The 24,797-nt window shown below is 52.7% G+C and overlaps 4 protein-coding genes across 4 annotated transcripts; 2 read left to right on the top strand and 2 right to left on the bottom strand.

The window, feature by feature from the left end:
- The first annotated feature begins 195 nt into the window (after positions 1–195).
- LYP1 (lysine permease) lies at positions 196–3,359 on the top strand. The gene is made up of 2 exons (XM_062880979.1): positions 196–1,830; positions 1,898–3,359. Exons 1-2 carry the CDS (start codon positions 1,431–1,433, stop codon positions 3,109–3,111), a joined length of 1,614 nt encoding a protein of 537 aa, XP_062729222.1. The 5' UTR covers positions 196–1,430; the 3' UTR covers positions 3,112–3,359.
- Positions 768–6,724, bottom strand: QC761_605300 (uncharacterized protein). Its single transcript, XM_062880978.1, has 3 exons — positions 6,662–6,724; positions 5,705–6,605; positions 768–5,640 (listed from the first exon to the last, which is right to left on the bottom strand). Exons 2-3 carry the CDS (start codon positions 6,066–6,068, stop codon positions 3,299–3,301), a joined length of 2,706 nt encoding a protein of 901 aa, XP_062729221.1. The 5' UTR covers positions 6,069–6,605; positions 6,662–6,724; the 3' UTR covers positions 768–3,298.
- Positions 6,725–7,194: 470 nt separating this feature from the next.
- ARO1 (3-dehydroquinate dehydratase (3-dehydroquinase)) lies at positions 7,195–12,651 on the top strand. Its single transcript, XM_062880977.1, has 2 exons — positions 7,195–12,150; positions 12,204–12,651. Exons 1-2 carry the CDS (start codon positions 7,519–7,521, stop codon positions 12,273–12,275), a joined length of 4,704 nt encoding a protein of 1,567 aa, XP_062729220.1. The 5' UTR covers positions 7,195–7,518; the 3' UTR covers positions 12,276–12,651.
- Positions 12,652–15,656: 3,005 nt separating this feature from the next.
- Positions 15,657–17,774, bottom strand: QC761_605270 (uncharacterized protein; the record flags this gene model as incomplete). Its single annotated transcript, XM_062880976.1, has 2 exons — positions 15,657–16,840; positions 16,907–17,774. The coding sequence occupies 2 exons, from the start codon at positions 17,772–17,774 to the stop codon at positions 15,657–15,659; spliced, it is 2,052 nt and encodes a 683-aa protein (XP_062729219.1).
- Positions 17,775–24,797: the final 7,023 nt, after the last annotated feature.

Below are 24,797 nucleotides of genomic sequence, written 5' to 3'. Positions count from 1 at the left end.
CTGCTAGTAATTGCAGTAGATACTGTAGAAGGATGGGGTCGGTGTTCGGGAAGAGAGCTCTGGAGCCAACAAGAAACGAAGAAAAAAGTGTGGGAACGTGGTGATGTTTTCCCTTGCGGGTGGTAGTCATATGTCAGCGCACTGGTGGTGATCGACAACCGGTTTTTTTTTTTTTTGCTGCAGACTTTTTTTTTCTTTTTTTTTCAAACCTCGGTCAATCTTTCCAGTCTAGCAGGATGGCAGGCCCAAAGTGGTTCAAAACGTCACTCAACAGCCGAGTCTTTGGCTCTTTCACTCGCCAACAACGGCCGGTCGCGACCGTTGAATACTCTTCGGGTCATGCTTTCCTTTGCTTTTGCACCCTAAAATCTGTAAATTCCAAAAGTTTATATACCCCAGACTTTAAGCTCATTCCATCCCCGGATTTTTTTTGTTTCAACTCCCATCTTCCCATCGTTGCTCTGTTGGTGCATCACATCCATTGTTGATTATTGACATTCTCCCAGCCCAACCCCTGAATTTGGGTCATCCCCTGAAAAGAGACAAACAATTTGCATTGTCAACAACGCTCGGCATATTCCGCATTCTCGCTTTGCTTCACCACCAACCCACCCACCAAACCATACGGAAAAGACAAACGCCGATATATTCATCAACAGGGGTTTTGGCTGAAAGTGAGGAGAGAGAAAGAAAAAAAGGTTTATATCCTTGGCTTTACGCCCCCCGCCTTCCCAACCCACCACCACCATCACCACCTTCCCTCCATCCTTCCCTCCTCTGCGTGTGTAATAACCGACCAAACAAGCTTAGAGAAAAGGCTCTAAGACCAACTACTGCATCCCTATTGTAGTAGTCATTAGAGTTGCATACTTTTCTTTGGTGTCTTGCCTTTTATTCTTTTTTATTTTATTACCCTACCTTATCCATTCGTTTATAAACCACACCCCGAGACTTTACATCCCGAAACCCGGAGATCTTTGACCGAGGGAGAAAAAAGAGGGTTCCCCGGCTTTTCAGCGAGATTCTCCAGTTCTCTCTCTCCACAAATACCCAATCAACCACTCACGAATCCCAAGAATCCCCGAACAAGGAGTCACCCATCCCTCGGGGAAAGGTGTATCCACCCGGGGCCGATCGAGAACACATTTTTTCTCACAACACGTCCATTCTTTCTTTTTGGATTTCCCAATCCCTTTCCCGCTTGTTGTGCCGCTTCGATCCCTCCCATCCTCGCGTTCTCTTTGGCGCCGACCATTAGTTTTGTGTGGTTGTTAGAAAGGGCCTGTGACTTTTTCGCAAGTCCCTTTCACACAGAAAAAAAATCAACTCGGTCCGATTCGGCCGGGTGAGTGTGCTCGCCCCCACCACCCACCACCCACCACCCAACCCCGGAGCAACGGAAGAAACGACAACTACATAGGTGATCGATAATGGTCAAGGACGCAAACGAATGGCCGTCCCCGGCCGACTCGGGAGTCATGGACGGAGGTGTGACGGTTGAGAAGAAGGGACCGACAGGCGGTGATGCGGAATCGGATCAGCAGGGAGAGCTGCAGAGGACCCTGTCGGCGAGGCATCTCAACTTTATTGCCATCGGCGGTACGATCGGGACGGGTTTCTTTCTGGGCAGCGGCACGGCGCTTTTGAAGGCTGGTCCGCTGGGGTGTCTGCTATCTTATCTGTTTGTTGGGACCATGCTGTGGTCGGTCATGGTGAGCTTGGGCGAGTTGTCGACGTATATCCCTACCGCAGGTGCCTTTTCGACGTATGCGACGAGGTTTGTTGACCCGAGTTTGGGTTTTGCGGTTGGGTGGTTGTATTGGTTTGGCTGTGAGTTTTCTGGGAGTTGATACTTGGGTGTGTGGTGAGGTGTGAATGCTGACATTGTTTCAACTAGGGGCTATCACGTACGCTCTTTCTCTCAGTGCATCGGGCTTGATTATTCAGTACTGGAACAAGGATATAAACATTGGCATTTTCATCGCTGTCTTTTTCGTCATCTTTACGCTGGTCAACTACCTTCCCGTCGGCATCTATGGCGAGCTCGAAATGTGGCTGTCGAGTTTGAAGGTCATCACCATTCTCGGCTTCATCATCTTTGCCATTTGCATCGCTGCCGGTGCCGGACAGCAGGGCGTGATTGGATTCAAGCACTGGAGTGAACAAGGTCCATTTGTCGAGCACTTGGTGTCGGGTGGTGTCGGGAAATTCGTCGGCTTTTGGGCAGTCATGATTCAGGCCTCGTTTGCGTACCAGGGCGCTGAGCTTGTCGGCGTGGCTGCCGGTGAGGCTCGCAACCCCAAGAAGACGGTTCCAAGCGCCATCCGGACTACCTTCTGGGGTATCATGGTCATGTTTGTCGTCACAATCTTTCTGCTCGGCATGATTGTGCCATCCAACGACCCAACCCTCAAGGACCAGGCTGCCAACGGGTCGACCAACGCCAAGGCCTCGCCTCTTGTGGTTGCTGCTGACCTTGCCGGTGTCCCCGTCTTGCCGCACATCATCAACGCCGTTCTGCTGACGGCTGTGCTGTCAGCTGCCAACTCCAACGTCTACTCGGGCAGCCGTGTGCTTCTTGCGCTCGCCGAGGAGGGTCTTGCTCCCAAGATCCTGACCAAGACCAACAAGCATGGTATTCCAATCTATGCCGTGGCCGTCACCTCGGCCATCGGCCTGCTCGGATTTTTGAACCTGTCACCCGCCGGAGGTCAGGAGGCCTTCAACTGGCTGCTCAACATCAGCGGTGTCGCCGGTCTTACCACCTGGGGAAGCACATGTGCCTCGTTGATTGGCTTCAGACGTGCGCTCAAGGCTCAAAACGTTCCCGTTTCCGACCTGCCCTACATCTCCAAGTTTCAGCCGTTCACCGCGTGGTACGGTCTCTTTTTCAACATCCTTGTCGCCTTGACCCAAGGCTTCACCGTGTTCATCGAGTGGAAGACTAGCGATTTTTTTGCCGCCTACATCAGCCTGATCTTGTTTGCCGCCTTCTGGATCGGGCACAAGCTCTGGTATAGGCAAGGTTTCGTCCACCCAGCTGCCGCCGACCTCTTCCGTGGGCGCTATGACTCGCACGAGGAGCGCGACGCGGCCGATGGAAAGGTGTAACGACGCGAAGGGGCCCGAGTGTTTTTGGCTTTTCAATGGTTAATTTTGGGGCTTTAAAGACCACGGACCTTTTGGTTCATGAGGAAGCGCAGGCGTGTGGATATATGTATTGGAACGCATCATAGCGACAGTACCCTTCTGTTTTAATTGATAATGGTTTCCCACACAAAGCGCCCCGAGTCCCCCATCACAGCACCATCTTCCAGGTGACCTTTTTGCCTCTCATCAGTTCCAACACACCGACAGGCAGGAATTGCTTGTCGACCAAAGTCAGGCTTCCAAAGTCCCGCAGCAACTCCTCTGCATAGAGCTGCAAGAACCACTTCTTCTCCGAGTCAATCTCAACACCGGCAAGGAATGCCTTCAACTTGCGGCTCACGTCGGCGCTCAAGTGGATATCCTCTGTGCGAGGGACCGTCTGAAGCTCCTCGTACACAGACCGATACTTTGTCTGTCTCCTCTCGCGAAACCGGCAGAACTCGTCAAACGAGAAGAAAACATCCTGCTCCGATTCCTTGACCGCTGATGTCTCGGAGATCTCTTCAGGGGAAAGGATATTCACCAAACGCCGATAGCGATACTTGTCGTCTTCCTTCGCAAACACATTCTTTCGCTCCAGGTATGACGCGTGCTCCCACTCGAGATACTCGTCGAGAATCTCTTCCGGAGTCTTCGTGATGCCGTCGCGGATCAAGAACAAGTTCACAAACGGGTTTCTCAACCCCAAGCCGCCAAGTTGCTCAGGCAAAAAGATGAAAGCATCAGGCAGATCCGAGACTCCGAAACGGTCGCGGAGAATCGCCTTGAGGTGCTCAACCACGCTGCCTTGCACGCCGTTCTCCGCAGGGAAAAGCCTCGCCAGCATCTTGGTGTACGTGTCCAACACCTCACTGATGTGTTCCCGTCCAAAACAGAAGGCAGGCTCGCCAAACGTGTGGCTGAAAAACCGACCAATGCAGCTGTTCCAGGTTTGAACCCAGGAGAGAACACTATTGCACTCGTCAAGCTGCTTCTTCAGCTGGTCGACATGCGCAAAGACGAGCTTCTGGTCGATGGTCCATCGTCCCGTCTCTGGGTCGAGTTGCAAGAAGCCAATGGTGACTGGCCCGGCCGGCAAGATATCAGAAACATCAGTGTCCCTGTTGCTGGCGCCTGGGAGATAGACAGACCCAGTTTTGCTCCTGTTGAACTCGAGACCAAAGACCTTGGCGAACAATTGCATGCACTCCCAGGCTTGGGCCGCTCTGGTGGGCTCGCCCAGAAGCCAGATGTCGTCATGCAAGCGGTATGGCAGAATCCCAGTCTCGCGGTTGACTGCAATATCCATGAAGAACAACACCAACTCCCCAGTCAACTTCTCCGATGCGTGTGCCATGGGGACACCCCTCTTTCGAGTGCGCGGCCCAAGTTGGGGCCGGTTGTCGGAAGCCATGTCAAGGTTGAGCGGGGCTTCGAGGTATTTCTTGAAAAAGCCGATCCAGTCCTGACCAAAACCAATATATCGCATCAGGGAATAGATGGTGGTGTGAGAGAGACCTGTTCCGTACCATTGCAAGTCTGTCTGAACCAGCGCAACAGGGTTGCTGGCCTCATGGCGGTTTTCAAGAGTCACGCCGCGGAGTCGATGAATAAGCAGCTCTGTTGTCAAACGTCGCAAAAGCTGCTGCTTGATGTTGGATTTCTTTGGCGTAGATGTGTTGCGATCTTGAACACTGCCATCATCACTCCCGTCACTGTCGTCGTCATAACGGTTCATGTCGGATTCGGTGCTTGGCAGCTGCGACAGAAAGAAGGTCTCCATGTAGTCCTCCATGCGCATGTCCTCGACGTTATGCGAAGTCGGATACTCACTGAGGTAATATTTGCGCCTCTCGCTCTCAGCTGCGGTTGGGACTGTGTTGGTGTCGAGATCCCTCTGGCGTACGGCCCACATGAAAATCTTCAGGGCTGGCTTGATGATGTTGCAGAGTCTCACACCTATGTACTGGACGAAAATCATTTGCAGGATATCGTCGTCGGCCCACACTCGATACTTGCCATTCAAACCCGCTCGAGGGATGACGCGGATACCGTCCTTCCCGGCGTCCCACTGCCATTGCTTGATATCAGAGAAACGCGTGTTCAAAACGTCGGCAATCTCGGCTAGGGCGACATCACTCCCCAGAAAGTCCTGGAGGATGGCTTGCTTTTCATCGCTGAGAATATCCTCAGTCAAGAGACCGTTGATACAAGTAGTGAGTGACTTCTGGTTGAACGGTGAAGCCTGGGACATGAAGGACGTAGTTTCGATGGCGACAGTTTTGCGAAGCTCTTCCAAGGCTTTCAGACTCTTCTCATCAGGGAACAGACGGTCGAGGAATTTGCGGATCTCAGCATCACTCGTCTCCAGAGGCTTAAAAACGACCGATTCAAACTTGTCAACAAGTTCAGACAGCCGCTGGCGCTGGCGCTCAACAAGTTCAAAGGAATCATCAAGCCCGTCATCAGCCGCAGCAGGGGATGAAACTGCAGGCGGTTGATCCATCCATTCTAAATTGTTTGTTAGACCAGATGTCGCAAAACAAAGGAGGTAAAAGCAGAGAAGTATGCTTACCTGTCAAGAGCCGCGAGTACAGATGAGCCATGTTCAACCTTCTGCTCTGGTGATCGAGCTTCTCTCGGAGCTCCCGGCCAAAGCTCATTAGCTTGGAAACGGGAATGGACGCATCGTAACGGGACTGAGCGATCCAACGCTCAACGTTGTGAAGTAAAACATCTCCATGAGCCCCTGGGTACAGTTCCCGGAAAGCGTCCAGGAGAAGGCTCAGTCGATCTTGCTCCTCAGTGGCCGCGTCGACCTGGGCAAGCAAGTCAGATTTGCGAGCTTCGTAGGACTTATGGCGGGACTCCAACTCGCGGATCTTGCTGCGGGTGATGCTCTGCAAGGTCTTGGAGAGGACCGAGGTCGGAGAGGCCATGTTGCGAGATGGATGTCGCGGGGATTAACTAGCTTGTCTTGTGAAAGTGTGATGTATGATGGCTATAGAGAGAGGCATTGTTCCGAGGATTGGCGGGCTGGACCCTGTTATATGCTGGTTGAAACTGTGGTCCGCCATGGTGGGCATGTCGAAATGGCATGAGGACAGACATGAGGACAGGAAGCGACAGAATCAACAAGAATACATGCGAGCCTTGAGAAGGGCGTAAGTCCGAGCACAAATTTGATTGGGAAGGCGTCGCGACGCCCTATGCCTTATGCCTGTACCTGCCAAGTGCAACTGCCAAGGAGAGCCTAAGAAGGCAACAGACAAAGAAAACATCGAGAAAGAGTGACTTGGCTTCATAGCTCTCCGTCCTTGGCTTCATATTGAGGTTGGGTTGATCCGAAGTTGAGAAAAAGTATTTGTGAGTAGTCATCGTATGAGCCACAGATCCGCAAGGGTGTTTGACATCTGTCCATCTCACATGGTTGACAAAAAACAGAGACGGCCATGGTTTGGAACGAGGACTTATCTCTAAAAGACAGTCAGGAGGCATTCAAAGATAGCGGTGAATAGGCCTCAAATTATACGTATATCGGCCTTCAATGTATCTTGCAGACCTTTGAATAATTGTCCTTCAACGCTCTGATTTCCTGTCAGTTTTTTTTTATTTTGTCCAGGATGTGTCTGCCATTAATTAGCTTTCAGGTGGGGTCTCAACATCCCGGCAGGCAATGTCATCAACCTCAAGGCCAGGGTTCTCCGCAAGCAGCCAATTCAACAAGACCCACCTTAACAAGCTCCGACAACGGCCAATGACTGGGCTGTCAATGGAATCACAAATATGAGCTTCGTTTATGTATGGATAGTTTCAGTCAAAACTGTTGAGCCCGTCAAGAAGAAAGGAAGAGACACCATAGCCCTCCAGGTTATTTATTCCCCTCGAGACATGCTCGCTGGCCATGTGTCTCAACGTCTTGAAGAAAAGGAGGGGCATTTTGGTCTGTGTGAGACCTCAACCCGTCCGCCCAAACGGCAGCTTTGTGCTCGCCCGTACAGTCGGGTAAAGACAGTCCCGAGGCTCGGATGCTGTCCCGTCGTCGTGGGGGTTGCTTCATTGACCGTGATTCCTGTGCTCTTTGTACACATATACACGGATTTTGATATTGAAGAGAACCGAATCATCGGAACGCGATCCGAATGTTGAGGCTGCCCACTTGGTGCTACCCTGTCCTGTCATCGGAGGGGTTGATCCGCTTAAGTTTTTTTCCCCGCTACCAGCTGGGAAGCTCCCCCTGGCTCCCGCTGGGCTCTGGACAGCACCACCATAACTGATCTGCCCACCTGTTTGCGAGAGCCTCAACTTTTCCCCCAAGCTGTGCCGGTCCTTTCACAACTACACGCGCATGCCGGGCGCAATTCAGCCCCCAACAACCCATCGAGCACAATGACAAGTTCTACCGGGTCGGGTCCCACGCGGATCTCGATTTTGGGCAAAGACGACATCATCGTCGACCATGGCATCTGGCTCGACTTTGTGACTCACGACCTCCTCCAAAACATCCCCTCATCCACCTACGTCCTCATCACCGACACAAACCTCCACGACACCTACGTCCCTGCCTTCCAAGAGGTATTCGAGAAGACTGCTGGTCAAGATGCCCGCCTCCTCACCTACACCATCCCTCCCGGCGAGTACTCCAAGGGCCGCGAGACCAAGGCCGAGATCGAGGACTGGATGCTCTCCCACCAATGCACCCGTGACACCGTCATTATTGCACTTGGTGGCGGCGTTATTGGAGATATGATCGGATACGTGGCAGCCACCTTCATGCGTGGTGTACGTTTCGTGCAGGTCCCTACGACACTGCTCGCCATGGTCGACTCGTCCATCGGCGGCAAGACGGCCATTGACACCCCCATGGGGAAGAACTTGGTTGGTGCCTTCTGGCAACCACGCCGCATCTACATTGATCTTGCCTTCCTCGAGACTCTCCCTGTGCGTGAGTTCATCAATGGCATGGCCGAGGTCATCAAGACTGCTGCCATCTGGAACGAGACCGAGTTCACCGCCCTCGAAGACAATGCCCCTGCCATTCTCGAAGCTATTCGTTCCAAGCCCACGGGAACTGGTGCTCGCTTGGCTCCTATTCGTGACATCTTGAAGCGCATTGTTCTGGGCTCAGCCGGTGTCAAGGCCGAGGTTGTGTCGGCTGATGAAAGAGAGGGTGGGTTACGCAACCTGCTCAACTTTGGCCACTCCATTGGTCATGCCTATGAAGCTATCCTGACTCCCCAGGTGTTGCATGGCGAGTGCGTCGCCATCGGAATGGTCAAGGAGGCCGAGCTCGCCCGTTTCCTTGGTGTCCTTCCTCCCGGTGCTGTCGCTCGTTTGACAAAGTGCATCGCCAGCTACGAGTTGCCCACCTCTCTTCACGACAAGCGCATCGTCAAGCTGACAGCTGGAAAGGAGTGCCCTGTCGATGTTCTCTTGCAAAAGATGGGTGTCGACAAGAAGAATGACGGCCGCAAAAAGAAGGTCGTGCTCCTGTCGGCCATCGGCAAGACGTACGAGCCCAAGGCTACCGTGGTGGAGGATCGGGCTATTCGCATCGTCCTCTCTCCATCCGTCCGGGTGACTCCCGGCGTGCCAAAGGGTCTCAATGTTAGTGTCACTCCCCCAGGATCCAAGAGTATCTCCAACCGCGCTCTTGTGCTCGCGGCTATGGGCGAGGGAACAACTCGTATCAAGGGTCTGCTCCACTCCGATGACACGCACTACATGTTGACTGCCATTGCTCAGCTCCAAGGTGCCACTTACACGTGGGAAGAGGCAGGTGAGGTCCTTGTCGTCAAGGGCAGAGGAGGAAAGCTGCTGGCCAGCAACGAGCCTTTGTATCTCGGCAATGCGGGCACCGCCTCTCGCTTCCTCACATCTGTTGTGGCCCTCTGCTCGCCCACCGACACCACCGCATCCACTGTCCTCACTGGCAATGCTAGAATGAAGGTCAGACCAATCGGCCCGCTTGTCGATGCCCTTCGGTCCAACGGTGTGGCTGTCAAGTACCTGGAGAAGGAAAACAGCTTGCCAGTTCAGGTGGACGCTGTTAGCGGTTTCGCTGGTGGTGTGATTGAGCTGGCTGCCACCATCTCGTCGCAGTATGTCTCTTCAATCCTGATGGCGGCTCCCTACGCCCGTCAGCCAGTGGTGCTCAAGCTGGTTGGAGGCAAGCCCATCTCTCAGTTCTACATCGACATGACCATTGCCATGATGGCTTCCTTTGGTGTCAAGGTTGAGCGCGATGCTGAGGACCCCAACACCTACCATATCCCCCAGGGTTCTTACAAGAACCCCGAAGAGTACGTCGTGGAAAGCGACGCTAGCTCGGCCACGTATCCCTTGGCTGTGGCTGCCATTACTGGCACGACCTGCACCATCCCCAACATTGGCTGCACATCGCTCCAGGGAGATGCTCGCTTTGCCGTCGACGTCCTCCGCCCCATGGGCTGCACGGTCGAGCAGACCGACACCTCCACCACTGTCACCGGTCCCCCTGTGGGAGCCCTCAAGGCCATTCCTCACGTAGACATGGAACCTATGACAGATGCCTTCCTGACAGCCTCTGTCCTTGCTGCTGTTGCTTCAGGAACCACACAGATTACTGGCATTGCCAACCAAAGAGTGAAGGAGTGCAACCGCATCAAGGCCATGAAGGACGAGCTGGCAAAGTTCGGCGTGCACTGCTCCGAGCTCGAAGATGGTATTGAGGTCACCGGCAAGCCTTACAAGGAGCTGGCGAACCCCGAGCCCATCTACTGCTATGACGACCATCGCGTTGCCATGAGCTTCAGTGTTCTCTCCGTCCTGGCTCCCCACAAGGTTCTCATCTTGGAGCGTGAGTGCACTGCCAAGACCTGGCCAGGTTGGTGGGACATTCTATCTCAAAAGTTCAACGTCCATCTCGAGGGCGAAGAAGACCCTACGAAAAAGTGCACTGCCAAGTCTTCTCGTCCCAGCACTGACCGGTCCATCTTTATCGTTGGGATGCGTGGTGCTGGCAAGTCTACTGCCGGCCGCTGGATGTCGGATATCTTGAAGAGGCCATTGATCGATCTTGACGTGGAGCTCGAAAAGAGAGAAAAGGCTACGATCCCAGAAATCATTCGCAGCGAGCGAGGATGGGAAGGGTTCAGAAAGGCTGAGCTGGAGCTCCTTGAAGATGTGATCAAGAACAACTCCAAGGGCCACGTCTTCTCTTGTGGCGGTGGTCTCGTTGAGACAGAGGCGGCACGCAAGCTGCTCATTTCCTACCAAAAGAATGGCGGCTCTGTTCTCCTGGTTCACCGGGACACTGACCAGGTTGTGGAGTACTTGATGAGAGATAAGACTCGCCCTGCCTACTCGGAAAACATCCGTGAAGTCTACTACCGTCGCAAGCCATGGTTCGAGGAGGTCAGCAACTTCCAGTACCACAGCCCGCATCACAATGGCTCTGAAGAGGCGCCCGAAGACTTTAGCCGCTTCTTGTCAGTCATCAGCGGCAGCTCTACTCACTTTGAGGATGTCTTGGCCAAGAAGCACAGCTTTTTTGTCTCTCTGACCGTCCCTAATGTGGCAAAGGCCCTCGACATCATCCCCAAGGTGGTTGTCGGGTCCGATGCTGTGGAGCTGCGTGTGGACTTGCTGCAGAGCTTGAATCCAGAGTTTGTGGCAACTCAAGTCGCGCTTCTTCGGTCTGCTGCAAAGCTTCCTATCGTCTACACAGTCCGTACAATCAGCCAAGGGGGTAAGTTCCCCGATGGTGACTACAAGCATGCGCTTGAGCTCTACCAGATCGGTCTTCGGACAGGAGTTGAGTATCTCGACTTAGAGATGACCATGCCAGAGGATGTCCTCCAGACTGTGACCGAGACAAAGGGCTTCACCCACATCATCGCGTCTCACCATGACCCCGAGAACAAGCTGTCTTGGAAGAATGGCGGGTGGATTCCTTTCTACAACAAGGCTCTGCAGTACGGAGATGTCATCAAGCTTGTGGGTATGGCCCGCGAGGTTTCTGACAACTTCGACCTGACAAACTTCAAGATGAAGATGCTGGAGGCGCACAAGAAGCCCATCATCGCTTTGAACATGGGTACCGCGGGCAAGCTTAGTAGGGTGCTCAACGGATTCTTGACTCCGGTCTCTCACCCAGCTCTGCCATCTAAAGCGGCACCTGGACAGCTCTCGGCAGCAGAGATCAGGCAAGCATTGTCTCTTGTTGGCGAGCTTGAGCCAAAGTCTTTCTATCTGTTTGGAAAGCCCATCTCATCCTCGCGCTCTCCTGCGCTGCACAATGGACTGTTTGCCCAGACCGGCCTTCCTCATCAGTACTCACTGTTCGAGACAGACGTCGCTGCTGATGTCAAGGACATCATCCGGTCTGCCGACTTTGGCGGTGCCTCTGTCACCATCCCGCTCAAGCTCGACATCATTCCTTTACTGGACGAGGTATCAGACGCCGCAACCGCCATAGGAGCCGTGAACACCGTCACCCCCGTCTCCCCAGAGGGCAGTGACAAGACCATTCTCCGCGGAGATAACACCGACTGGATGGGCATGGTCTTTTCTCTCCGGCAAGCCGGTATCGCCCCTCGCACCAAGACCAACCCGGGCGCCGGCATGGTGGTCGGATCAGGCGGCACTACTCGCGCCGCCGTCTACGCCCTCCACGACCTTGGATACTCGCCCATCCACATTGTCGCCCGCAGCCCGGATCGCGTCAAGGCGATTGCCGACTCCTTCCCTGAGGACTACAACATCCAGACCTTGTCCACGCCTGAGGAGGTCAAAGCGGCGACGGATGCCCTCCCGACGGTAGTTATTAGTAGCATCCCCGCCGATAAGCCCATTGACCAGAGCATGCGCGAGGTGCTGGTTGCTTCGCTGAGGCACCCTGCCAAGCCGGAGAAGGAGCCGCGGGTGCTGCTGGAAATGGCTTACACGCCTCGCCACACGCCACTGATGCAGCTGGCGGAGGATGCGGGGTGGAAGACGATTCCCGGGCTGGAGGTGCTGGCTGCTCAGGGTTGGTATCAAGTATGTTTTTATTTTGCTTCTGACACCATCACAATTGCTAACATGCACACTAGTTCCAACTCTGGACAGGAGTCACCCCCTTGTACGCCGATGCTAGGGCTGCTGTGATGGGGGACTCGGAGTGAGTCATGTATGGACGAGGAAGAATAGAGGCTCTGTTGATCAACTCGACGAGTGTGTCTATGGCCGGGCTGGGTTTCTATTCTTGTTGGGGTCTGGGCTGGGCTGTGTCAAAAATCGAGTAAGAAAAAAGCGAGTAACGGGCCCCATGTCGTGTTTTTGGTTATGTGTCAGAAAGACAGAAAAGTTAGCTACAATTTACGAGAGTTTCTTTAATGGGGCAGGCAGCAGGTGATGTGTGTCAGGTGATGGCTCGCTTCCTCAACACGCATAGGAATTACTGGTGATGCTGGGGCAGTGTTGTTGGTTCCAGGCCCGGTGTGGTGGTTGACCCAAACTTGGAGGTCCCATAATTAGGTTGGATTATTGGACAAGCTGGACGAAGTTAAAGATGGTGGTCTGTTTGTTGATGCTAGAGAATGTAACCTCACCATTCCATATTTCTTCCCCACATAACCCTCTCGGGCTTGACACCGGCTTTCGTGATAGGGCAGGCCATCATGGCCTGACTTGACAACTGGTCAACAGCTGCAATCTGCATCTCTTTCAATATTCTAATGCGGGTTGAGGTTTGTTCAAAACGATGAATTGACATGTCTTGGCGCGGTGGCCTAAGCCTCGTTATTATTGAGGTGTGGAAGGGCACGGATAACCGCGGAATTTATTGGGAATGATTTTGGGTTAATTTGTCAACAAAGGAAATGCAACATGAGGATTTCTCGGGTTCGGGATGAGAGGCTTTGCAGTTATTGCTGGGAGGGATGGTTTACTACTGATGATAGTGTAAGGTGGGGTTGGTGAGGTCTCGATTCGCTGCTGCCCTGGGCTGATATCACGGATCGCGCGCGGGAGGGGGGGGGGTTTGGTTGGGTTTGCACAGCAACAAGATGGGTGGGGGTTGTGATGAATGGTTGGAGCATTTCGTTGCAAGTTGTTTGGGGAGAATGAACCTCCGATTCTACTGAATTTGGATTCTCGTGAATGCAGACATCATCACCCAAGACCCATTGTGGAGATGTCTGTTAGTGTAAGTGAGGGCATCATCATCATTGTTGCTCAAAAGTACCAGATACATACAATCCCAGGTTACATCTGTTGAAGCTAGGTACATTTTGGGGGGGCATCTAGAACCGGTAAAGGGACCGACCCCGCCCGCCATACCTCATATGTCGTGCATTCATTCCACTCTACAGCGTCACTCCCCTATCCTATACCTATCATCATAGTTATTCTCCCAAGAGATGGAGAGATCTTCGGAGATACCACAACGTCACTAACCCACACCTTCCGACCCCCCGAAATCCCGGACCATTCCCTCCTTCACTTTTACCTTCTCGCAATGTTCCTAAGAACCGGCGCTGATCACGACAATCTCCCTATATCCTCCCACTCTCACAATACCTCTCCCCTTACGTCAGTGCACGCTATCCCGTCTCTCATTCCTTTGATCTCGGAACCTCAGGGTCCCTCTCAGACGTCAGTGGCCCAGGGGGATGAATAACTTTGCATACCCATCACACAAAACGTCAGGGTCTTGTCCGTCCGCTCAAGGGCGGGACTCATACCCGAACAGTTCTCGAAACTAACCCAAAACCAACCTCGATCACCACCCACCTCATTTGTTCGTTTCCATTTTTTCTCACTTTTTTAGAGTGCCTTATCAGTACTTTTGTCATAGACCTACCACGAGACGCCCGACGGGGGTGAGAAACTGCCCAAATCGGGAGGAGGGTGCCGTCATCACAACCCCGCTTTGAAAAGCTCCCGTGCTCCCTGGCATCGTGAGCTTGGAAAAACCTCTCCTGATGTCACCCCATTTCCCCCACTTTCCATCTAACCACAAGCCAGCCTGGCCAGCATAACCTACCCGTCAACACGCAAGCCTTTAAATGCTGTCAAACAGATCACCAAAATGCTCATGTATCGTATATTTGCAGTTAGGGGTATTAAATACTATTGTTCAGAATCATGCTATCTACTTTTTCCCATCAATATACTAATCATCCCCCCCACCCATCCATCGTACAACGTTCGACTGTACACCTTTTTCATTGTAGTAGTAGTAATCATTCTCCTTTTTCCCATCCCCCAAAATATGAACCCATTTGAAACCCAGTGAAATCAACACCTCGCCCGCCAAACCTCTCCCCATCGAGGGGATGCTTGGGTCTATAGAAAAGAAACCCGCCATTTCTAGTAACCAAGAAAGAAATAAAGAGAAATGATACAAAACCCAGCACTGATAGCGGGGATGCGTTGTGAGAAAATCCAAAAACAAAATCGCTAGCCATGCACTCCTTTGCTAGCCCGCGCTTTGAAAGCAGATCTATCATATCCCTTTCCCTTTCTTGATGCCACCCAGGATTTCATAATACACGCTAGAATTCCCATCGTAAAAAATCGTAAAAAAAACCCCATGCGATCATAATCCCAAAACCGTTTTATATCAAGCGCCCGTGGGAATGCCGTCATTGTCATCATAGACTTTGTTGCTACAAGTGTCGCAGTCCCACACGCTTGCCGGGCTCTAGGACACAGTAGTGAAAAAAAAAAAAACCGCTCTCCATGTTGGGAACTGAAAAAGCGACATCGTCATCGAAGATGGCGGGAAATCGGGTAAAAGCGTTGCTTTGCTCCGCAAAGAAAGCCACCAATACATCATACAAGTTCGAGGTAGGGAACCGAAAAAGGTCGAGAAACCCAAGATTGAACACCAAAAAAGGAAAACGGTCGCTGATCCCATTCGATGACGGGGAACCAACTCCCAAACCCGAAATCGAGACATTCCGGAGTGGTGTCGAGGGTGGGGATGACGTCATATGACAGGTGAACCTGGCGAAGCGAAAAGGGCTCGAGTTGGGCGCCGATGGCAGCCAAAAAAAAGTTAGGGTCCAGCTAATCTGTCAAAGACAGTCAAAGACAGCCCAGAAATAGCCGGGGTTCCCTGTTGGACCCTGCAGGGACAACGCCATGGAGCGGCGTGGTTTAGACCCTGAATTCTTGCGGGGTCGCACCTGAGGGCCTTCCAACCAATGACAGCCGACAATTGGCGCTTGATGATGCACAAGGAACCCCGCGGCAGAGCCAGCTCGCGTCAATCGACGTCATTTGCGATGCAATCGACACCACTACACACGCCCGAACGATGCAACAGCCTTGGATGCTCCGTAAGCCGATTCAAGCCTGTTGGTTGGCGCATCGCTCTCTTGTGAATTGTGTCATTCCACACCATGCCAACCAGATCGGCAGCGCGAGGCTGGTACCAAAATCGATAGATGATGCTGATTGATGTCTTGTTGTGTGGTCGTCTAAGGCAGCATGATTCAGATCTCGCCAAGCTGTCGGGCCGTATCGCAGCGCTGTGGTGATGCAGCGACGGTTGACATTCACCCGCTGGCGTGAGCCCGACGACGTTGCTTGCCGGGAAACTCAACATCGGGGTGGCACACGCGGTAATGTCGAGTAAGGGCATCAGCGCGGCTAAACGTCTTCTCATCAGTGCACAGGTTGCAGCGAACCTTTTGCTTGCGTGCGTTGTGAATCGTGTCTTCGTGCCTGGTAAGGTCGTAGGGTCTCGAGAAGACAGTGTTGCAGGGCTTTCCAGTGCTGGGGTTGATACGATCGCAGCGGTGAGGCCCAGCCTGCGACATGAGACTGGACGTCATGCCACCTGGCTGCCTGCTACCGTTGAGGCCATGTGCCTGGCGATGTCCCTCCCTCTTGTGCTTTTGCAGAAGCGCTGGGGTTTCGAAGCGCATAGTGCAGCCATGGTATGTGCAGGTGTACGTGCCTCCGTCGGCAGAGACATCCGCAGGTCGCTTTGGTGGGCTGTTGACAGAGTCCAGACCGGTATCGACAGAGCTGACTCTTGATGTGTTGAGCGAGGCATTGCTTAGCGATGGCACAGCGCTCTCTTGTCGTGGCTGTGGGCGTGCGATGAATGGGTATTGCTGCGGCACCTGAATGTTGTTGGGAAGGCCAGAGGCTAGGTAGTTGTTGAACATGGCCGTGGTATCCAAAGAAAGCCCGTTGAACGCCGGCTGGCTGGGGGCACTGGTGGCCTTGGTGATGGCATCCACGTTGAAGGTGCTCGACTGTGGTGGGAACAGTGGGAAGTTGTTGTCCCCATCCGACTCGTGGAACTCAAGCATGGCGTCCTTGGGTGAGATGGTAGTTGGTGGTGTGGTGGCACTCGCAGCGCGAGACAGTTGTTGCTGCATAACACGGGCGTCCTGAAGCGCCTTGCTCTGCTCACGCATCTGCTGAGCCGACCCGAAGCGAGCTTGCGAAGCTCCCATGGATGAGAAATCATGCACTGGCAAGGGCGCGTGCGGTGAGCCGTGGCGGAATGGTGATCGATCCCGTGGTGTCGTTGAGGCCGGTGAGTTGACTGTTGCTGTCAAGTGCTGGTTGTTGGCAGCCTGGATCCGCTGTACAAACAAGTCGTTTGTTGGTGATACTGGGAGCTGAGATGCCGATGTGTTTGTGAGGGTGAAGTCTGGGTTGTAGAGCTCATCGGCATAAACATCCGTCAGAGTGCGGTCGAGTTTGGGAACGGTGTGCATGACTGCTTCATCGAGGAATGGTGAGCTTGGATCGTTTGAGAGGTAATCGAAAAGGTTTGGTTCATTCTCACCATTCTTGTTCCTCCTGTCTTCCTCGAGGTCACCTGCTGGGGTGGCGGGTGAGTCAGAATTAATAGAGCTCGCCACCGATACGGGCTGTGACCGGTTAGACCCAATCGGGTTCTCGGAAGGCTGAAGCAACCCTCGGTCGTCCCTCCGCTTCGGAGCCGTAGCTACCTGTGGGTAGTTGATAGCTGTTGGACCGGCCGAGGCATATGTCCCGAGGTTGGCGTAGAAGTTGTCGTGTGTCACACCGGGAAACGGCTTTGTTGGTGCAAGCTGGTAGTTGAAGTCTTCCTGTGATGGCAAGCCGTGGTATTCACCCAGAGAATCCGTTACCGCGATCTGAGGATTGGTGGTGTTGTGCGAATATGGAGAAGCTGGACCATTCGAACCCAGAGAAGACAGCGAAGACTCTCTGTGATGTGAGAGTCGACCGACCGACCTTGGGGTGAGGCCGTTTGGCATCCACGTATCCGTTTGCATCAGGCCGAGGTTTGGGAAAAGCGAGGCAGATGACTCTGCGAGGGTGGCCTGGTTGCTTTGTGGCGAGTATTCGAACAAAGAGCCCTCGAGATCTCCTCTCAGTCCTCCCAGCGTCGGTGTCGGAATGCTGTCAAAGGTTGACAAAGGCGAAGAACCCACACCCGAGTACTGCGAGAGCAGCGACTGTGTCGAGACTGGCGATGACGACAAGCTCTGGTAGTTGAGTTCCGAGTCGAGGTCGATGTCGTGTGCGCTATTGTTCACGTCGGCGTGGAGTGGTGTCGCTGTGTGTCGCATGCGGTCGTATGGGCCGGGTTGTAGGTGTTGTGTGAATATGTTGAGTTGTTGTTGTTGATGAGGAAAGGTTGTTGTTCGGTTTGGGGTCTGCAACATGATGTTGTATAGGTTAGAGCTGTGGTATATGGTATTTGATATGTGTGGCAAAATAGATCAGAAGAAGGCGGAAGCCCGGACGGTATCTTTAAATATACAGGAAAGGGCACACACCATGGGGAAAGGAAGGGGGGTATGTCGTGACTAATGGGGAGTGGGGTGACCATGGAATGTGGAAGTCTCCATATGACGTACCTTGGAGGGAAGGGTCCGGCTGGTTCAGCGCGGGAGTCACTGTGCAGTGAAAAGACCGAGAAAGAGAACTGGGTGCAGGGGCAGGGGACCTGCAGGCCCAGCTGGTGCTGGTCTTGGCGGTAGCTGGTACCTGCTCGTGGCCGGCTGCAGGGCACCAAGGTACCTGGGTACACTGCCTGTAGTGGAAGTCAGGCCAGAGCCTGGGTCTCCTTGGCGTCAGAGACGTCGTAGCTCAGGTTGCAGGTGGACGACGATCGGAACGGTTGTGGGAGATGCACCACTTTGACATTTGCTGGAACACTGTCTTTTCACTAGTTATCGTATCAGTCCCGTGGTTATTAATAACATGTCGAGCATCGTAAAAGCGTCCAGGAAGTGTTGAGTCATGAGTCGTCTCTCTGGCTGCCGGTATATGGGCGACCAAGTGGTTTCTGTGCTGGCACTGCTGGCAGCAGCGGTCGGAGTCGGGGGGCCATCTGTCATGACCAGTCCCGGAACATCAGATGAAGTGTCGCTGCCCGTCCGTTCGACAAGAGCCCAGTGTGTACCGGGGACCGTGCTCCGAAGAGATTCCGCATGCCGAGGTTTCCAGTGAAATTCCAGTTTTGCGTCTTGTGGTCACCATCCATCTAGATGATGGGAGGGATGCTACGACGGAGGAGACGGCAGCTTCAATCAATCGCTCGCTGGCTGTCGTCGCAAGCCAATCTGGAACCCATTGGCGTCCGTCTATCCCAAGTCTGTCGACTTGTGCATCGGATAGGAGAGTCTCCTGCAAGCCCTGTGCAAGAGCGCAATCCAAGCTGAATTGCTGTGGGCCGGTGTTGTAGTCTCGATTGTGGGATTTGGCAGCGGGATTTGTGCCAAACAGGCCGTAGGGCCCAAGTTATTGGCAGAATATTGCTTGGAGAACACGGAAAACCCAGTGTTATTCTGTAGACAGATTAGTGGGTCCAACCCACTGCCCCCAAAACCGGAGTGTCCACCAATAACTGGGGATGGCACCCAACAATGCACACAGCCTCCTTCAACCCTTTAGATCGGTATCAAATGGCTATACAGTAGGCGATCCCCGTTTCTCCCAGATGGACTTTACTCTAAAACTCTTCCCGGCACCTGGAAGCGCCCAATTACCAATGCAAATTCCACCCCGTGGATTCCATAGAGGTCTTCCAACTTGTTGAGAACCACAGGACCCAATTTGTCAGGCACCGGGCATGTTGCCGGCACCAAGCAGTTGACAGCTGGAACCCTCGGGCTGCCGCTCGCTTTGCACCTGTGACCGCTTTCCAGCGGCCTAGTTGATTTTTTCCATGTTGCCTCTCGGAGGGTCCACCACTCAGAACATGCCGCCTAGTCAAAATCACAACGATTCATTCTCGATATTGCATTGCATTCAGCGCATACGGACACGGGAATGTGGTGCTCGTGAGGGACGTTTGGGGGAACATTGCGCGTCACTAGCCACACCTCGCTCCAACCCCACCGGAGATCGTTCCCAAAATGAGGCAAAGATCTGTCAAAGATCTAGTGGTTTACAATTCAGGGTCCCAACTGTGGCTTGTCTTACATTTGCTTGTTCCTTGATTTTTCGGCACTTGTTGGCTTAATGAACAATGTCCCTGTAATCAGGGCTGCAACCGACAGTCTGGTTACAATTGCGAAGCCACGGGTCCACGATGCTGGTCCCCAGCTCCAACCGACCGCTGGGGTCGCAACGATCAACATTGATGTCTTGCTTTGCGCGGCTTCTCGTTGGCCCGCGGAGACGTCTCCTGTGGCGTTCACTAAACACGGGGTTGCAGTGTGGCTTGTACTGTAACGCAAAGCTTCGTCTACCTACGGATACCCATCAGATATACCGGGAGGCCGTTTAAGTGGCTTTGAGATCTTCTACACTTGCTGCTTACAGTATTCTTGTCCCGACCAATCTCTCGGCACGTGTCTGCGGATATGAGCAGAACTTTTACTCTATTCTACATAAAGTTGCATAAGCACCACCTAAGCACTTCCATGTCATGTGTTCATGGTTCGCTTGGGATGCATCACATGACTACCTCTAGGTGACTGCGAAACAGGAACAGCGAGAGCGTTGCAGACGGGAGGACTGTGTATATCGTGGCTTCCATTTCGGGTAATGAGTCAGATGCATGTGAACACAACCCAGACTCTTCACTGGGTTCCCGGTTTCCGGACCATACGAGGACACTTGTTTCTCTCATCCTTTCACGGGAGAGTCTAATCCGAAGTCGCTCAAGGCTGCTTACTCGATGACTTGAAAGCCTGCCAGATGTCTGGATTGCGGCGTCGGAGTTTAGCAACTGGATCACGACCGCTGGGGACGTTGCTTCGGGTGGGGGGTGCGGTTCCCCGATCCACCCCGCCATCTATCTTGACAAACCCATGACCCATGTTCTCTCCTTGATCAAAGAAACGAATGCCGGGATTGCCTCATCCGATTGGCCGATCCGGAAAAAGTCTCTTCGACCTGCATTTGCTGCGCCTGATGGAATATTTTTTCTTCCATCGCTCTCCAAGCCATCACATCGACAGTCAAAGAAAAGAGATGCTGAGGGTTCCTGAACTTGACCCCGGGCGCCTCGCTCAAACTGCGGGGATAATAGCGGAGCTCGAGAGCGATCGACGCCGAGCCGCTCTCAGACCTGGGGTTTTTCAGAGCTAGCACCTCTTTGCCAAGAACGATGAATCAGTATCAAGCCTCACCATTGCACAGCCGACGGGGAAGGGTCTACGTAGTCAAAAGTCAAGGCAGGACAAGAAGGTTGCGTATACAGCCCTCTCCTTGAAAAACCACCTTTTTGCACAGATGGGCAATCGTGGACAAGGACGACTCGGAAGCTCTCCGGTTTTCGGTCAAGTCAGGTGCGCGCAACGTAGGGCATAGCCTTTTTTTCCCTCTCTTCCAAATACCTCGTCATGCGGCACGTAAGTGATTGACAAGAAAAAGAAGAAGGGGAAAGGAGGGGGGAGAGTAGCACGAGTCCTGCCCAGCTGTTCTTGTCCAGCATGGCTTATCCGACTATGGCATCGAGTACGGGTACACGAGAGCCCAACGGGCCTTAATTCACCTCATTCTACCAAAGTACCCCCCTGGGACCATGCTGTGTTGTCGAGCGTGCGACGTGGACCATAAACAGCACAACAGCAGCTTTGGGCTGGTGTCAGACCCCACGTGTGTGAGACAGCAGGTTGAATTTGATCAAGAGTCCACATGTGGAAAGCATGGAGGATCAGAAAGTTCAGCTGTGGGTTACTCTGGTTCCTTTGTTGCCGGCGTTCTGGAACCCCGTGAACCCCTGGCTTCTCGAGGGCTCGAACACACACTTTTGCGCATGTCAGAGTGCCAGATCCCAGCCTAGATCGTTACAGACCTCACGCCAATCAAGAGCGACATCTTTCGATTTCCTGGACTGGACCAACGCAACACCTCTCTTTGTCTGTGGCCCGTGAAGCCGAGTCTCTCCGTTGAGCGGATCTGGCCAATCAGCGACAGAGGCCGCCCTCCAAACGTTTGATGCCAAGCCGAGGGGCCCCACCACCAGATGCAGATCTCAGTCTTTTTTTCTTGTCGGCCGCCCCGGACACGTTCCCCACTCGTTCCCAGATCCTTGGACCTCTTTCGATCCCAGCAAGCACACGCGACACACATTCTCACCTCTCTCCCACACCATGCCCGGCGCATGCTCTCAGGAGGAGGGAGGAAGTGTGATGGGCGAGTCGAGCGAGAGCTGTGCGTACTTTTTATGTCTGTGAGAATTTGCCTCTCCGAGTCGGTTCGGCCAGGTAGTCAAGATATGTCGACCAGTGCGTTTCGCCTCTATCGAACCCTCACAAACCAACCAAGAGCCCCGTCTACCCATCTGCCGTGCCGGCCGCGGTAGCGGAATCTGTGCCGCTGGACTGAACCGTCAGCTTGGGACCAGCTAGGTCGCTGTCCTGCACGACGAATTGCGCCGTTGTTATATTGATACGAGTTCTAATGCACTACTAGCACAGGTCACCAGCCACCTTACTTACAATACACGAAAGCTATCAAAATGTCTCGAGAACAGCCTGGTCAGTTCTGTCAGGATGACGTTTGGACAAACCTCTGACAAATATCTTCCGATCTGGCCAGCTGCTTCCTGCATCCTCTTTTTTGCGCCTTGACTCCTTTGTTTGGACACAGACAGGTACAAGTACATTCTTGCTGCTCTCGCTGGTTCGCTCTTTTCTCGGAGATACGGGCTCGATGCTTCGGAGGGAAGAATATACAAGCCACACACTTGGCCAAATGTACAGACCGACGGAATTGATATCCCGCGGAGATTTTTGTCTTTCTCTCCATCACCACCTGCATTACCGATGCGGAAGAAAAAAAAAAGGAGGGGGGCAGTGGAAAGAATTTTCGCTCCTTTTCTTTTCACTGCGACATTGTAAGGTACCCTTGCCACCAAATAATTGAGACACTAAAGTACGTTACACCCATATTATACTATGAACTATACCTCAAAAGCAAGTTAATAGGCCTTTGAACGATCTTCCAAGGCCTGTTAACTATCTTCAAAGGCCTTTAAACTATCTTTCAAGGGCTATTAACTATCTTTATAGACCTATGGACTATCTTTAAAGGCATATGGACTATCCTTCAAGGCATGTTAACCTACTTTGGTGTCTCGATTATCTTGTAGCAAGGGTGGGTGGCTTCTAGATTTTCCAGATAGCAAGTGGGAGGGTTGCACCACATGGGAGTTGGGGGGAGCTAATGCAAGACATGACGGCGCTTGCTAAAAAAGGGTGTCTGTGCCTGCGCCTTTCCGTAATGGGACATGGAATGCGGATTTTGACCTTCGGGAGACGCCGAAGTGGTTTTGTTGGACGGTTTTTTTTCATTTTCTGTTGTTCGGTGCTCGGCCTTTGCTCCGGGGGGATGGCCGCCGGAAACCCGGTATCGACGACGACATAAGCATGGTTGTTTGTGTGATTGGTAATTACTTATTCCTGTGTGGGCAATGGAATGATTTTGAGCCTCCGGATCACATAGCGTGGGATTTTGCACTTTGGAATCATGTTTGGTCGAGCACACTCAGCAACAACACCTCCCCAGAGATACGAAAATAGGTCTGTTGAGTCCTTGAACCCGAAAACCTCCACATCTCCGGCCGCGTCTGGCCGCGCTTTTTTTCCCGGCTATACGAAATAATAGGACCGACAAATTCAGACATTTTGGAATCTGGACTTTCTTGGTGTCCCATATCCTGTATTGAGGGCCAGTCATGTTCCGGGATCTAGTGTATTTTCATCCGGGCGCATTTGGGTAGACCATGCCGGATCAGTAGACCGACCGATCCCGACTTGAAAGATCGCATCCACTTTTGACGACAGTCCCTTCCTGCTTATCCAACGTATTCGTAACCTGCCATGCCATGCCATCCAAGCACCGCATCTCAACAGCAGAATTTTCGAAGGGGGGGGTTTGTTGACATGCCAAACTCGTGTAACATGGCAGCAGCCAGGCTTGAAAATACTACGTTGTACCTGCCAAAACCAAAAGTATACACTACCTTCCCCCCCCCCCAGCTGCGCCGCTGCAAGCAACCCATCTAGCTACCCAACATGCCACACGGGTGTGCCGTATGCCCGTACAACAATCCCATTGCATATCTAGATCGTCAATCATCACCTCAGACACCCAGGGGCGCAGCACGCTTATTTTTTTTTTCTCTTTCTTCTCGCAGCCAATCTCTTACCACCGCCGGACTCAATAGGTAAATATCTGAGCTGACAGACCGTCTGACCCAAAAACAACAACAAACCCTTACCCATCGGTGCCGCAGGCGGACCCGACCCGTCGGCTCCCCGGGTTGGGTGGGTCGGATTTCTGCTGACCTCAAAATACGGCTGATCATATTGGTAGACACCTTTTGCGGACACGCCCACCCCCAGGTCGATGGGTCGGAGGGGAGAGGCCGAGTTGGAAACGAAAATGAGAGTAAAACGCGAGGTGATCACACGTTTGGTAGGTCGGTAGCGGGGTGTTGATGATACTATCGCGAGAAAAGGGCAGTGAAGTAAACTACCTGGTAATGTTTGTAGGGATGTTTCTTTCCGTTGATCATACCGGTAATAAACCCCGAGGTTTGTTCTATACGGAGGAAACAACTGGGCTCCAAAGACAAGGGGAACAGATGTGGATGTAAACAAAACAAACAGCTCGGTAATGGGAGCATGATACTTATCCACAGCAAAGCTAACCGATTCATGCCAATGATGTTTCCAAAGCAGCAACTTCCCCCGTAGTTAGTTGTAAACATGATACCACACTTGGACCCTTCAACATTTTATTCTCATTATAGGCAAGGTATCTCGTTTAAACCCTCCTTTTCCACCCCCTCTTCTTCCATATCTCTCATATTGCTCATTTCAATTAACCAACCAACCAACCCCCTTATCCCCCTCGTCCAAAAACAATGCATGTACAGAAAAAAAGAAAAAAATCACCATATGCTTTCCCAAAAATCGCCAATGAACAACAACAACAACAACAGCAACAACAGCAGCAACAACAACAACATCAACAACAACAACAACAACAACAACAACAACAACAACAACACACTGTGCAACCACTCCACTTACACCAACACCAACACACACAGATCCAAACCAAGCCTCTTCAAAAGATTTGACAAAACAAGCACACACAAACAACTGTACGCATCTGCACGAAACCTCATTAAATGCAACACCCCTCAACCAAAACCCTCCCCTAACTGCAACACCTACCCGCACCAATATTGGCCCCCCCCACAATCATGAGCCGGTCCA

Source organism: Podospora bellae-mahoneyi, chromosome 6 (genome assembly GCF_035222275.1).
Source record: "Podospora bellae-mahoneyi strain CBS 112042 chromosome 6, whole genome shotgun sequence".
Lineage (NCBI taxonomy): Eukaryota > Fungi > Ascomycota > Sordariomycetes > Sordariales > Podosporaceae > Podospora > Podospora bellae-mahoneyi.
The sequence above is the reverse complement of the archived record's forward strand: the minus strand, read 5'-3'. Positions and strand labels throughout refer to the sequence as shown.

Coding starts and splice junctions, on each gene's coding strand:
- ARO1 (XM_062880977.1), top strand. CDS start 7,519: ATGACAAGTTCTACCGGGTCGGGTCCCACGCGGATCTCGATTTTGGGC. Junction 12,151..12,203: donor CTGCTCAGGGTTGGTATCAA/GTATGTTTTTAT, acceptor CATGCACACTAG/TTCCAACTCTGGACAGGAGT.
- QC761_605300 (XM_062880978.1), bottom strand. CDS start 6,068: ATGGCCTCTCCGACCTCGGTCCTCTCCAAGACCTTGCAGAGCATCACC. Junction 5,641..5,704: donor GTACTCGCGGCTCTTGACAG/GTAAGCATACTT, acceptor CAAACAATTTAG/AATGGATGGATCAACCGCCT.
- LYP1 (XM_062880979.1), top strand. CDS start 1,431: ATGGTCAAGGACGCAAACGAATGGCCGTCCCCGGCCGACTCGGGAGTC. Junction 1,831..1,897: donor GTGGTTGTATTGGTTTGGCT/GTGAGTTTTCTG, acceptor TGTTTCAACTAG/GGGCTATCACGTACGCTCTT.